The 11,998-nt window shown below is 45.9% G+C and overlaps 1 protein-coding gene across 1 annotated transcript in view; it reads right to left on the bottom strand.

Moving 5' to 3' along the window:
- TCTN2 (tectonic family member 2) overlaps positions 1-11,998 on the bottom strand; it is a 28,208-nt gene that overhangs the window by 10,162 nt on the left and 6,048 nt on the right. Inside the window, exons 5-8 of the mRNA XM_007938240.1 lie at positions 10,273-10,373; positions 3,513-3,709; positions 2,000-2,126; positions 677-818 (exon numbers count right to left, since the gene is read on the bottom strand). Of these exons, the coding sequence (XP_007936431.1) occupies positions 677-818; positions 2,000-2,126; positions 3,513-3,709; positions 10,273-10,373 (567 nt within the window). The remainder of the gene's footprint in view (positions 1-676; positions 819-1,999; positions 2,127-3,512; positions 3,710-10,272; positions 10,374-11,998) is intronic.

Below are 11,998 nucleotides of genomic sequence, written 5' to 3' on the forward strand. Positions count from 1 at the left end.
CCTTAGCAGTTCCTCAAAAGGTAAATTATCGTAAGACAAGAGCTGAAAACAGGTATTCCAAAAAAGGTGGCAACAACCCAAACAAAAGTCCATCAGCCAATGAACGAGTGAGTAAACCAAACGTGGTCTATCCACGCAAGGGAGTATTACTGAGCCCTGAGAAAGACTGAAGTCCTGATTCATGGATGAAACTGAGAGTGTCACGTGAGTCAAAGATGCCCAACCCAAAGGAGCAAACAGTGTGTGATTTCATTTCTGTGGATTATCCAGAACAGGCAAGGCCACAGACACAGAGGGAAGGGGAGCGGTTGACAGGGGCTAGGAGGAGCCATTAATGGGAGTAACTGCTAATGGGTTTCCTTTTGGGTTTGGAATATCGTTTGGGCTAGACAGAACCGGTGGCTGCAAAACACAGTGAATGTACTGAATGCTACTGAATTGTACATTTTTAAATGGAAAACTTTATGTTATGGGAATTTCACCTCAATTTTAAAAAAGAACAAACATGGAATCTGCTGCCTTGTGGATTAGAAACTTTTCCAAAGAAACTAGCTTCCTTATTGGGCATGGCAATACCCTTTCACACTGACCCTGCACAAGTGACCTGTAGTCTCACGAGATCAGGGTTCATCTAAACGCTCAGGGCTGTGTGCTTTTTCTAACAATCATAACGTACCTCCCATTACGCCATTTTTTATCTTCACACGGTAAATGCCATCTGGTTCCTGGTATACTTCCAAATCCCGAACACACGTGACATCAAAGTTGTGAAGGAATGCCACCGGCGCGTCCTGCAGGCACTGCCCAGCCAGGGACACCTGAGTGGAGGGAAAACCCAACAGACTGATGACTGACCTGCTGCTGCTAGTTGAGTCCCACACCGGCCGGGGCTCAGCCCAGTCTCCAGTCTACTAATCACTCATTTGCTGATCAACCATTTGGCAAACCATCTGGAAGCCACCAGGAGGAGAGTGGAGGAGTCTCAGTAAATATTATTCACTAAAAACGAAACGAAAATCCCTCAGCCTGCTCCATAAACCGCAGAGAGACATGATTATACCCAACTTCATTTTCTCCCCATCCACCAACGAGGATGCTTTAATACCACAAAAATGAAATCGTATGAAGAGTGAGAAATAAATTAATGGTTCAGGCTCCCAGGTTTTCTCCCACAGATACTGTTTCCTCATAAATTTGATCTTGAAAAATAATATTTCACATAAAACTCTACAGTATTCAAATCTTTTCAAAATTCTGGAACATAATAGAATGATCTATTTACAGCTTCCTAGAGAGCGGCTGTTAAATCAACACAAGCAAGAATGACAATCACATAAATGAAAGTTTACGGAAAAACTTTTAGTTTTATTTTGCAGGTTCACTCTGAGATTTAGGTAAGACAGTGATTAATTTGAGAGTGATTATTAAAAAAAAAAAAAGAGAGAGAGAGAGAGAGAGAAAGAAGGAGCACCCAGCTGTTAACCAAAAGGTCAGTGATTCGAACTCACCAGCTGCTCTGCAGGAGGAAGATGGGGCAGTCTGCTTCCATAAAGACTGACAGTTTGGAAGCCCTATGGGGCAGTTCTACTGGCCCTATGTAGCATTGCTATGAGTCAAAACAACTTGACGGCAGTGGGTTTCCTTTGGTTTGGTTATATTAAAAAAAAAAAAAAAAAATCCAGAGACCATAAACAATTGAGTCCATAGAAATTTCTAAGAGAAAAATTGGTAACTTAGGAGAGATTTTAGAACAGCATTGAGTTACGTTACCACTGTGGCTGTCCCCTGATGCGACCCCTGTGTGCCCAGAGCTGTCACAGGGCTTTCAGAAGCAGATAGCCAGGCCTGCCTTCTGAGGGGCCACTGGACGCATTCGAACCACGACCTTTCTGACTAGTAGCTGAGCGCTTGCCTGTTTGTGCCACCAGGGAACAGTAAATTAACAACAGGCTGGGGAGGCTCAGAGAACACTTGAACACACTGAAACTGCAGTTATCACCTGTGGGATAGTGAAGTATGCCTTATCTACTGTCATAATCGGGTCTCCTTGTTTGTAGCCAAAGTCGGAGCAGTCTTTTAGATCAGTGTGCAAAGGAATTTCCAACAAAGAGTCTTGTTTCGGGAAACTGAAATCAGTAAGAAAGACTGTCATGAACACTTCCAGCCACCATCTGCTACAACACAATCTTTACATATATTTTTTTACTTTTTTAAATTACCAAGTAGTATTTTGCTGAAGTAAAATGTCACTCATAACCATAAAGAAATGTAGAATATGGAAAATTAAAACCCCCAATACCTCTACCCGTTCCCACCCAAGAAAATTCACCATTAACAGCACCAATTTCTTCTAAATGAAGCACGATTCTCTGAAACACCTAACTCAAAATAAACTCACTGACCTCGTCCATAGGATGCAATCAATATTTGTGAATGAACAGTAATTTTTAAAAAACCCATAATCATTGTCAGATACTTGCTTTAATCTATCAAAGGACCCATTGATGTTAAGTCCATTCCTCATAGTGACTCTCCAGGAAAGAGTAGAACTTCCTCAGAGAGTCTCCGTCATCTTTACAGAAAGAGCCTTGTTGGTGCAGTACTTAAGCACTTGGTTGCTAACCAAAAGGCTGGTTGTTCGAACCCACCAGCCACTCCACAGGAGAAAGACATGGCAGTCCGCTTCTATAAGGACTACAGCTTTGAGAACCCTGTGAGGCAGTTCTACTTTGTCCTACAGGGTTGCTATGAGTCAGAATTGACTCAGCAACAATGGGTTTGGTTTTTGGTTTTGAATTTTTACAGAAGCAGACTGCCACATCTTTCTCTCATGAAACGGCTAGAGGATTCGAACCATTGACCTTTCAGTTAGCAGCCAAATGTCTTACCCACTGCACCACCAGGGCTCCTTACTCTAGCAAAGGGGAGGTTATATTGATGACGCAATGTGAGTGGTATGTAGCAACTGCTGAGCTAGGTAACAGGGAGTGAGGGTTCAGCATACTTGGCCCTTCCCTATTTTCTCTCTGTTTTGATTGTTTGAACATTTTCGTACTACAAAGGGTTTTCTTTTAATTAAAACAGAAGACAAAAATCCATTAATATCAAAATATTAGAAGCTCTAGCATCACAGTGGATAAAGCATTTGTTGCTAACCAGAAGGGCAGTGGTTCAAGCCCACCAGCTGCTCCACAGGAGAAATATGGGGCAATTTACTTCCATAAAGACTCACAGGCTTGGAATCCCTATGAGGGTAGCTATGAGTTGGAACTGACTTGATGGCAGTGGGTTTGCTTTTTATGCAATGATGTCCAGGATTCAAGAAACAGAGAATTGTTAAGGGAAATCAAACTGAAAATAAAATAAATACGCTTTCAAATCCCCACCTAGAACTGGGTACTGAAGCACAGATGGTTTGGTGAGGTCCTGAGAAACGAGACCCCTCCAGACCTGGACGTGGACGGCCCTGTGCCGGAGAACGACGCCCTGTCAGTCCCTTACGTGACACTCACACCACGCCGTGGTAGAAGTAACCAAGGAAGGGCGAGTTGGCAAGGGGGGACTGCACACACAGGAAGGGGAACCAGTCGGGGACACGGCGTGTCGTCTGCGCGGAGCAAAGCTGATCAAAGGCAGGATTCACATCTCCTCCGAACACACCGGTGAAGCAGGCCTGTTGGAACAGTTCTGCCGAGTCTGCCGAGCACTCCTGGGAAGAGAATGGGAAAGAGTGGCGGGAAGACGACGGCTCCATGTACCAGGCTCTCCTGGTACCGCAGGCAGGGTTTATGTATCGTCTGACACCCGGGACACAGCACAGCAGAGGAACACAATCTCCTGGTGGCCGACCAGGTAAGCAAGAAACTAAGACAACCCCCACCTTGACTGAAAGCATGTGCGCCACAGAGAGCAAAGTGAGTCTAGGATTTCTGTACTTACTTCCCTAAGGAGACTCCGTTCAGGATGTCTGCCTTCACGGGAACCAACTTTCCTGGGGCGTAAGATGTGCCCAGCAGACATGATCCAAGGAGAAAAGAGAGGCCCCAAACAGGCAATGACACAGGGTCAAAGTGCCTGCTCGTACAGTCAGTGCCCTCAACCTCTAGCCCAGAAAAGCGGAGGGCGTGTATAATGTGTGCCCATGCCCCCACACTCCCCAAGAATCCCAGATGCCCTCAGGAAGTGCCTGTCTTCACCTATTCATCCGTATTCTCCCTTGTTTCACACAGGACTGTTACTGTTCACTGCTACAGACTTGTCACCACTGATGGCGACGCCATGCCCAACCGAACTCAAAGCTGCCCATCCTGCACTGTCCCTGTGATGGGCGGCAGATCAGCCCCCTGGGACCCATAAGGGGCTCACAGGCTGATCCTCAGAAGCAGCTTCTCTTCCTCCCCCGTCTGTCTTAGTCTGGGAGCTCCTTGGAAACCTGCTCATCACCTGAGCAACACGCGACCCTCCATAGCCAGACAGAGCAACACGCGACCCTCTACAGACAGACACACAGAGGCCGCTCAGCACCCGAGCAACAAGCGACCCTCCACAGACAGACATGCGGAGGCTGCTCATGACATGCACTGGCCGGGACTTGAACCCGGATCTTCCGCATAGAAAGGGGGCATGCCACCACCGAGCCACACTGCGCCCTCACGGAAAGCTAAGGGTGCTATAAGTCTAAACCCCCGTCCAATGATGGTGAAAAAGGGATCTATGATTTCAAACAAAAGCAATTCAAATTTCAAAACGCTAGTGTATAAATTATACACACTATAAATTGGGCCCGGGGCTGGAGGCTGCTTTCCACTTTGTTAAGGCCGGGACCTGAGATACGGGGCCCCAGGGCTTGGAGGTTGCTTTTCACTTGCGGGCAGCTCTATTTTAAAGCTGAGGCCCAATGTAGGTGGGTGCAGAGGGGTTAAGAACAGCTAAGGGAGACAAACTTGTCTGTCAGTTTGTCATCCTGTGGTGGCTTATGTATTGCTGTGAGGTTGGAGGCTATGCCACCGTGTTGCAAAATGCCAGCAAGGTCACCCATGGTGGACAGGTTTCAGCGGAGTTTCCAGGTTAAGGCAGACTCAGAGGAAGGAAAAGGCCATCCACCTCTCAAAGAACTGGCCAGTGAAAACCTTATGAATAGCAGTCAAACACTGTCTGGTATATTACTGGAGAACTTTATGAATAGCTGTGAAACACTGTCTGACAGTGCCAGAAGACGAGCCTATCAGGTCAGAAGGCACTCAAAACACAACTAGGGAAGAGCTGACTACTCAGAGTAGAGACACCTTAATGATACGGATAGAGTAAGGCTTTTGGGACCTCCATTAGCTGATGTGGTATGACTCAAAATGAGCAGAAACAGATGCAAACATCCATTAAAAATTGGAACATGGAATGTATGAAGCATAAATCTAGGAAAATTGGAAGGAAATGGAACAGGTAAAGATCCATACCCTAGGCTGGTGAGCTGAAATGGACCGGTTCTGGCCATTCGGAATCAGACAACCATGTGATCTACTAGCCGGGAATGACAGTTTGAAAAGGAATGGTGTGGCATTCATCATCACAAAGAGTGTTCCAAGATCTGTCCTGAAGTACAACACTGTCAGGGATAGGGTAATATCCATATGTCTACAAGGAAGACCACTTAATACTGTTATTCAAATCTGTGCACCAACCACCAAAGTCAAAGACAAAGAAATTAAAGATTTCTACCAACTTCTGCAGTCTGAAATTGACCAAACATGCAATCAAGATGTGTTGATTATCACTGGTGACTGGAAAGCGAAAGTTGGAAACAAAGAAGAGTTACCAGTAGTGGGAAAATATGGCTTTGGTGATAGAAATAACACTGGAAATTGTGTGATAGAATTTTGCAAGACCAATGACTTATTCATTGCAAATACCTTTTTTCTTTCTTTCTTTTTTTTTAATTGTGATTTGGGTGAAAGTTTACAGAGCAAATTCACTTTCCATATAGCAGTTCACATACGCTCCATCTCATGACATCGACTATAATTTACCCCAATGCAACAGCTCCCCTCCCACTTCCTCCTGCTAGTTACCTCTTCCCTGTGTCCACCCCTCCATGCACTCCTGCCCCCTGAGCTGTCCCCCTGTGCATAAACAGCCCTTCTTTCTCCCATGATTGATCTCTCCAAGGAGTATATCTACCTCAGGTACATGTTCAACTCCTATGCCTGTCTTTTGTTTGGCTGGAAGCCACAGGTGTGGGTTCACTTCCAGACCTGAAGGGCAGCTAGGGGCCATAATATCAGTGGTTCCACCAAGCTCTATCAGACCAGCAAACCTGGTCCCTCTTTTTTTCTTGGCCAAATAATTTTGAGTTTTGTTCCATGATGTTCTCCCTCTCTATACAGGATCTCCTACATAGATCTCCCTCTGAGTAGTTGACAGGGGTAGCCAGGCACCATCTAGTTCTTCTGGTCTCATAGTCGGCAAACACTTTTTTGTCAACAATATAAGTCATGACTAAACACATGGACTTCACCAGATGGAACACACAGGAATCAGATTGACTACATCTGTGTCAAGAGGCAATGGAAAAGCTCAATATATTCAGCCAAAACAAGGCCAGGAGCTGATTGTGGTACAGATCATCAATGGCTCATATGCAAGTTCAACTTGAAGTTGAAGACAATTAAAACAAGTCCACAAGAGCCAAAATATGACCTTGAATATATCCCTCCTGAACTTAGAGACCATTTAAAGAATAGATTTGATGCATTGAACACCAATGACCGAAAACCAGAGGAATTGTGGGATGACATCAAGAACATCATCCATGAAGAAACCAAGAGGTTATAAAAAAAAGATGAGAAAGAAAAGACCAAAATGGATGTCAGAAGAGAGTCTGAAACTTGCTCTTGAGCAGAGAGTAGCTAAAGCAAATGGAAGAAATGAGAAGATAAAAGAGCTGAAGAGAAGATTTCAAAGAGCAGTTCGAGAAGACAAAGCCAATTACTATAATGAAATGTGCAGACCTGGAGTTAGAAAACCAAAAGAGAAGAACATGCTCGGCATTTCTCAAGCTGAAAGAACTAAGGAAAAAATTTAAGCCTCAAGTTGCAATATTGAAAGATTCTATGGGCAAAATAGTGAATGATGCAGGAAGCATCAAAAGAAGATAGAAGGTATATACAGAGCCACTGTACCAAAAAGAACTGGTCAATGTTCATCCATTTCAGGAAGTGGCATATGATCAGGAACCAATGGTACTGAAGGAAAAAGTTGAAGCTGCACTGAAGGAATTGGCAAAGAATAAGCCTCCAGGAATTGATGGAATACCCATTGAGATATTTCAACAAATGGATGCCCTGCTGGAGGCACTCACTTGGCTATCCCAAGAGATTTGGAAGACAGCTACCACCCCAACTGACTGGAAGAGATTCATATTTGTACCCATTCCAAAGAAAGGTGATCCCATAGAAAGTGGAAATTATCAAACAATATCATTAATAGCACATGCAAGTAAAATCTTACTGAAAATAATTCAAAAACGGTTGCAGCAGTATATTGACAGAGAATTCCCAGAAATGCAAGCTGGATTCAGAAGAGGATATGGAATAAGCGATATCATTACCAATGTCAGATGGATCTTAGCTGAAAGCAAAGAATACAAGAAAGATGTTTACTATGTTTTATTGACTATGAAAAAGCATTCAATTGTGTGGATCATAACAAATTGTGGACAACATTGAGAAGAATGGGAATTCCAGAACACTTGATTGTACTCATGAGGAACCTGTACATAGATCAGGAGTTGTTGTTTGAACAGAACAAGGGGATACCGCATGGTTCAAAATCAAGACGGGAGTACATCAAGGTTGTATCCTTTCTCCACACTTATTCAACTTGTATGCCGAGCAAATAATCCAAGAAGCTGGATTATATGGAGAAGAATATGGCATCATGACTGGGGGAAGACTCATTAACAACCTGAGATACGCAGATGATACAACTTTGCTTGCTGAACGGGAGGACACTTGAAACACTTACTGATAAGATTAAAGACTGCAGTCTGCAGTATGGGTTACATCTCAATATAAAGAAAACAAAAATCCTCACAACTGGTCCAATAAACAGCTTTATGGTGGATGGAGAAAAGTTTGAAGTTGTCAAGGATTTCATATTACTTGGTTCTACAATCAACACCAATGGAAGCAGCAGTCAAAACATCAGACAATGTATTGCATTGGGCAAAGCTGCTGCAAAAGACCTCTTTCAAGTGATGAAGAACAAAATTGTCTCCTTGAAGACTAAGGTGTGCCTAACCCAAGCAATGGTATTTTCAATCACCTCTTATGCATGTGAGAACTGGACAAAGAATAAGGCAGACCAAAGAAGAGTTGATGCTTTTGAGTTGTGGTGTTGGAGAAGAATGCTGAGAGTACCATGGTCTGCTAAAAGGACTAACAAATTTTTCCTGGAGGAAATGCAGCCAGAATGCTCCTTGGAAGTGAGAATGGCCAGACTTCGGTTCACCTACTTTGGTCATGTTGTCAGAAGAGACCACTCCCTGGAGAAGGGTATCATGCTCAGTAAAGTGGAGGGTCGAAGAAGGGGAAGGCCCTCAGTGAGATGGACTGACACAGTGGCTGCGGCAATGGGCTCAGCTATAGCAAGGATCGTGAGGCTGGCACAGGACCTGGCAGTGTCTTGTTCTGCTGTGCACAGGGTCACTGTGAGTCAGAGATGACTCGACGGCACCTAACAATAACAACAACAGTGTATAAACTGATAATAATACAGCTCAGTTACTTGAAGCCTTCACTAATTCAGACTGTTCCTTGATGGGAGGGGTAGGCACCGTGGCAAACAGCACAACAAACACAGAAAGCAACAGGAGGTGGGCTGCGGCCTGGAAGGAGAGGAAGACAACATCATTTCTCACCACTGGCCCGTCATCGAGAAACTGATGACAACAGGGGTTGGCGAGGCTGTGGAGAAACTGGAGCCTCGTCAAACACTGCCGGGAACCGGTAGCTGCACTTGACCAGATTTACAACGCACCCGTTTGTTGATCAACTATAATTGCGTCAGTGCGACTGCATGAATGCGGACCCCAAACTTCCCTGGCCTATTGTGTCGCACCAACCATGACACCAGTGCACTCAGCCAAAAATGGGGGTGTCTTGGGTTCCAGCAGAGCCCCTGGTGGAGCAAATGGCTGACACGCTCGGCTGCTAACGGGGGCTGGAGGTTCAATTCCGTCCAGCGGATCTCGGAGGAAAGGCCTGGAGACCTGAAAAACCAGCCACTAGGAGCCAGAGCTCCACTGGGTCACCCACTGGGTCACCATGGGTCAGGACTGACTGGACAGCCACTGGCACAGGTGCTGGCGACGTGTCAACGTGCCTCTTGTGCATCTCTCATGTCTCTAAAAGAGGGTTAAAAATACGTGTTTGACCTTGGATCAGGCAACAGTTTGTTAGATATGACACCAAAAGTACAGGCAACAAAAAGCATGACTCAGCAACCCCACTCCTCGGTGTACAACCAAGAGACAAAGGAACGTTATGTCCAGAGACACCTGTATGTGACGGTTCCTAGCAGCATGGTTCACAACAGCCAAAAAATGAGCAAATAATCCAAACGTCCACCAACTGATGAACAGATAAATAAAATATGGTATTAGACATATACATACAGATCTCATATTATTTGGCCATAAAGGAAGGACATTCTGATAACTGCTACATCATGGATGAACCTAGAAAGCATAATGCTCAGTGGAAGCAGTCAGTCATAAGGCCACGTCAGTCAGATCCCATTTACAGGGAACACCCAACAGGCAAATCGGTTGGGACAGAAAGCTGATTGGTGGTGCCAGGAGCTGGGAAGGAACACTACTGCAAACAGGTACAAATGGGGTGACAGAAACGTCTACAAGTAAGACTGCAGGGGTATTGGCACAACTCTGTAAATATACTAAAAACCATTGGGAAAAAAGTGCTGTATTTTCTTTCCATTTTAGATTCTCTTAACAACTTCTGAGTAAGACTGAAACCATCCCCTCGGGGTCATTCCTGCTATGGTGGCTTCACCCAGACAAACACACTTCCCCTGCTTCTGTGAACTAGACTGGCCATGCTCTCTGTGAGGATATTCTGTTGGGAAACAACTTGCACCCTGACAGATAAGCTCCCTGTGAACGCACATTCGTTCAAAAGCGGCTGATGGGGAGCTGCGGGTGTCCTCTCCCACTGTCGGGTTGCCTGACGCCTGTGCCCAGAACCAGAGCGCACGTACCTGGTCACAGCAGCAGCGAACATCACAGGCCCCAGCTGTCAAGTTACAAGGACAAGGCCCAAGGGGCTGATAGACCTGATTGGGTATAGCAGTCACATTGTCTGCAAAACACAAACAGAAAAGTTCAGTGACAGAGCCCTCTGACCAGCACTGTCACGTGTGTGACATCTAAAAGTGGAACCGTTTGTTTCATAGAGCACCACACCAAGTGTCACACTCTAAAGAACCCCTCAGCTGAGCTGTGCATGACACACGTCAGATACCCACCTCCTACATCACAGAGATGAAAACAAAAACCACAGACACACGCATGCCCTGGTTACAGGAAAGCCTAAGAAGCCGCCGCTCATCGTGAAGACAGTCAGTCGACTAAATGTTACAAGTTAGGCTGCTGGACGCCTTCAACCTTCATTTCGATATACTGAGCACTCCTTTTCCTGGCTGAGATGGATAGGAAGCACTTACACCTTCAAACTCGTTGCCTCTTTAGCAGCTGAGAGTGAAGCCATGGTGGCATTTCAGACCCGATTTGGGAGCCATCTGATCAGGAGACTCATGTAATTATGCTGCATACTCCTCCTCAAGTCCCCAGTGCCCTCCAGTCTGTCAGGAGCTGTGCTGTGGTACAGGACACACAGAGCTGTGCCCCGTGACCCAGGAGACACCGCACCTTCCCTTAAGATGCCCTCACTGACAGGGGAGAGACTCAAGTAACCAGGCAACATGGACACGCAGTAAATGCCACCATGGAGTACTCACGGGAACCCAGAGACTTAGGCAGGGGGTCAGGGAAGACTACCTGGCAGAGATGGTGGCTGAACCCTGCCTGTACTGTAAAGGGGAGGTTGCCCCAGTAAGAACCAGGACAGGGAAGGGAGGGAGGAGAGGAGGGAAAACACCCCACCTGGGCTGAGGCTGGGGGGCTGTGTGCTTAAAGGGCTCCCACCAAGGGCGTCTGATGCCCAGCCAGGTTCCAGAACCTGCCATGGCTGAAGAGGGGCTTGCAGGGCTGTTGACTGGAATGCCGGGAAGCCAGATGGACAGGAAAGCTTTGGTGGAAGAGGGTGGGGAGGTTTGAGCAGGGCAAGGCCACAGGTGAAGAAACCAGTCTGGGAGCTGAGGAAATGGTGGATACCACCGACAGAGAGAGAAGAAGGCAGTCAGACATCAGGTGGACTTAAAGAGGCAGCACGCAGTGGGGCTTCTGCCTGCAACACCTCAGGATGTTACAGTGTCCTGGCCTTTTCTCCCTTTAAAAAAGGAGTAAGTTACAAACATTTCCACCTCAAACCCCAGATCCAGAGGACGAAATGCTGCCAGTTTCTCTGCAACAATTTATCAGATCAAAGTTTCATACTCAACCACGAAGACAGATGAAGTGCTGACGCGCTACAACATGGAAGTGCCCTGAAAACATCCTGGTGAGTGAAACAAATCAGAAAAGGACAAACACTGGGTGACCCCACGTGTATGGAACAGACCAGAGCTCACGAGTGGTTGCCAGGGGAGGGCAGGGGAGTGGGGAGTCAGTGCTTAGGGGGCACTGAGTTTCTGTTGACAGCGGTGGAAGAATTTGAGAAAGGACGGGGTGATGGTCGCCCAACGTGATTAAGGCAATGAATTGCACATGTGAAAACTGTTGGTAAAAATGGGTGGTTTTTTTTTTTGTTTGTTTTTTTGTGTTTGGTACACTCTTTAAGTCAAAATTCCTGTTTAGTAAATTATA

Source organism: Orycteropus afer, unplaced genomic scaffold (genome assembly GCF_000298275.1).
Source record: "Orycteropus afer afer isolate SDZICR_OR568_19922 unplaced genomic scaffold, OryAfe1.0 scaffold00048, whole genome shotgun sequence".
NCBI classification, from domain to species: domain Eukaryota; kingdom Metazoa; phylum Chordata; class Mammalia; order Tubulidentata; family Orycteropodidae; genus Orycteropus; species Orycteropus afer.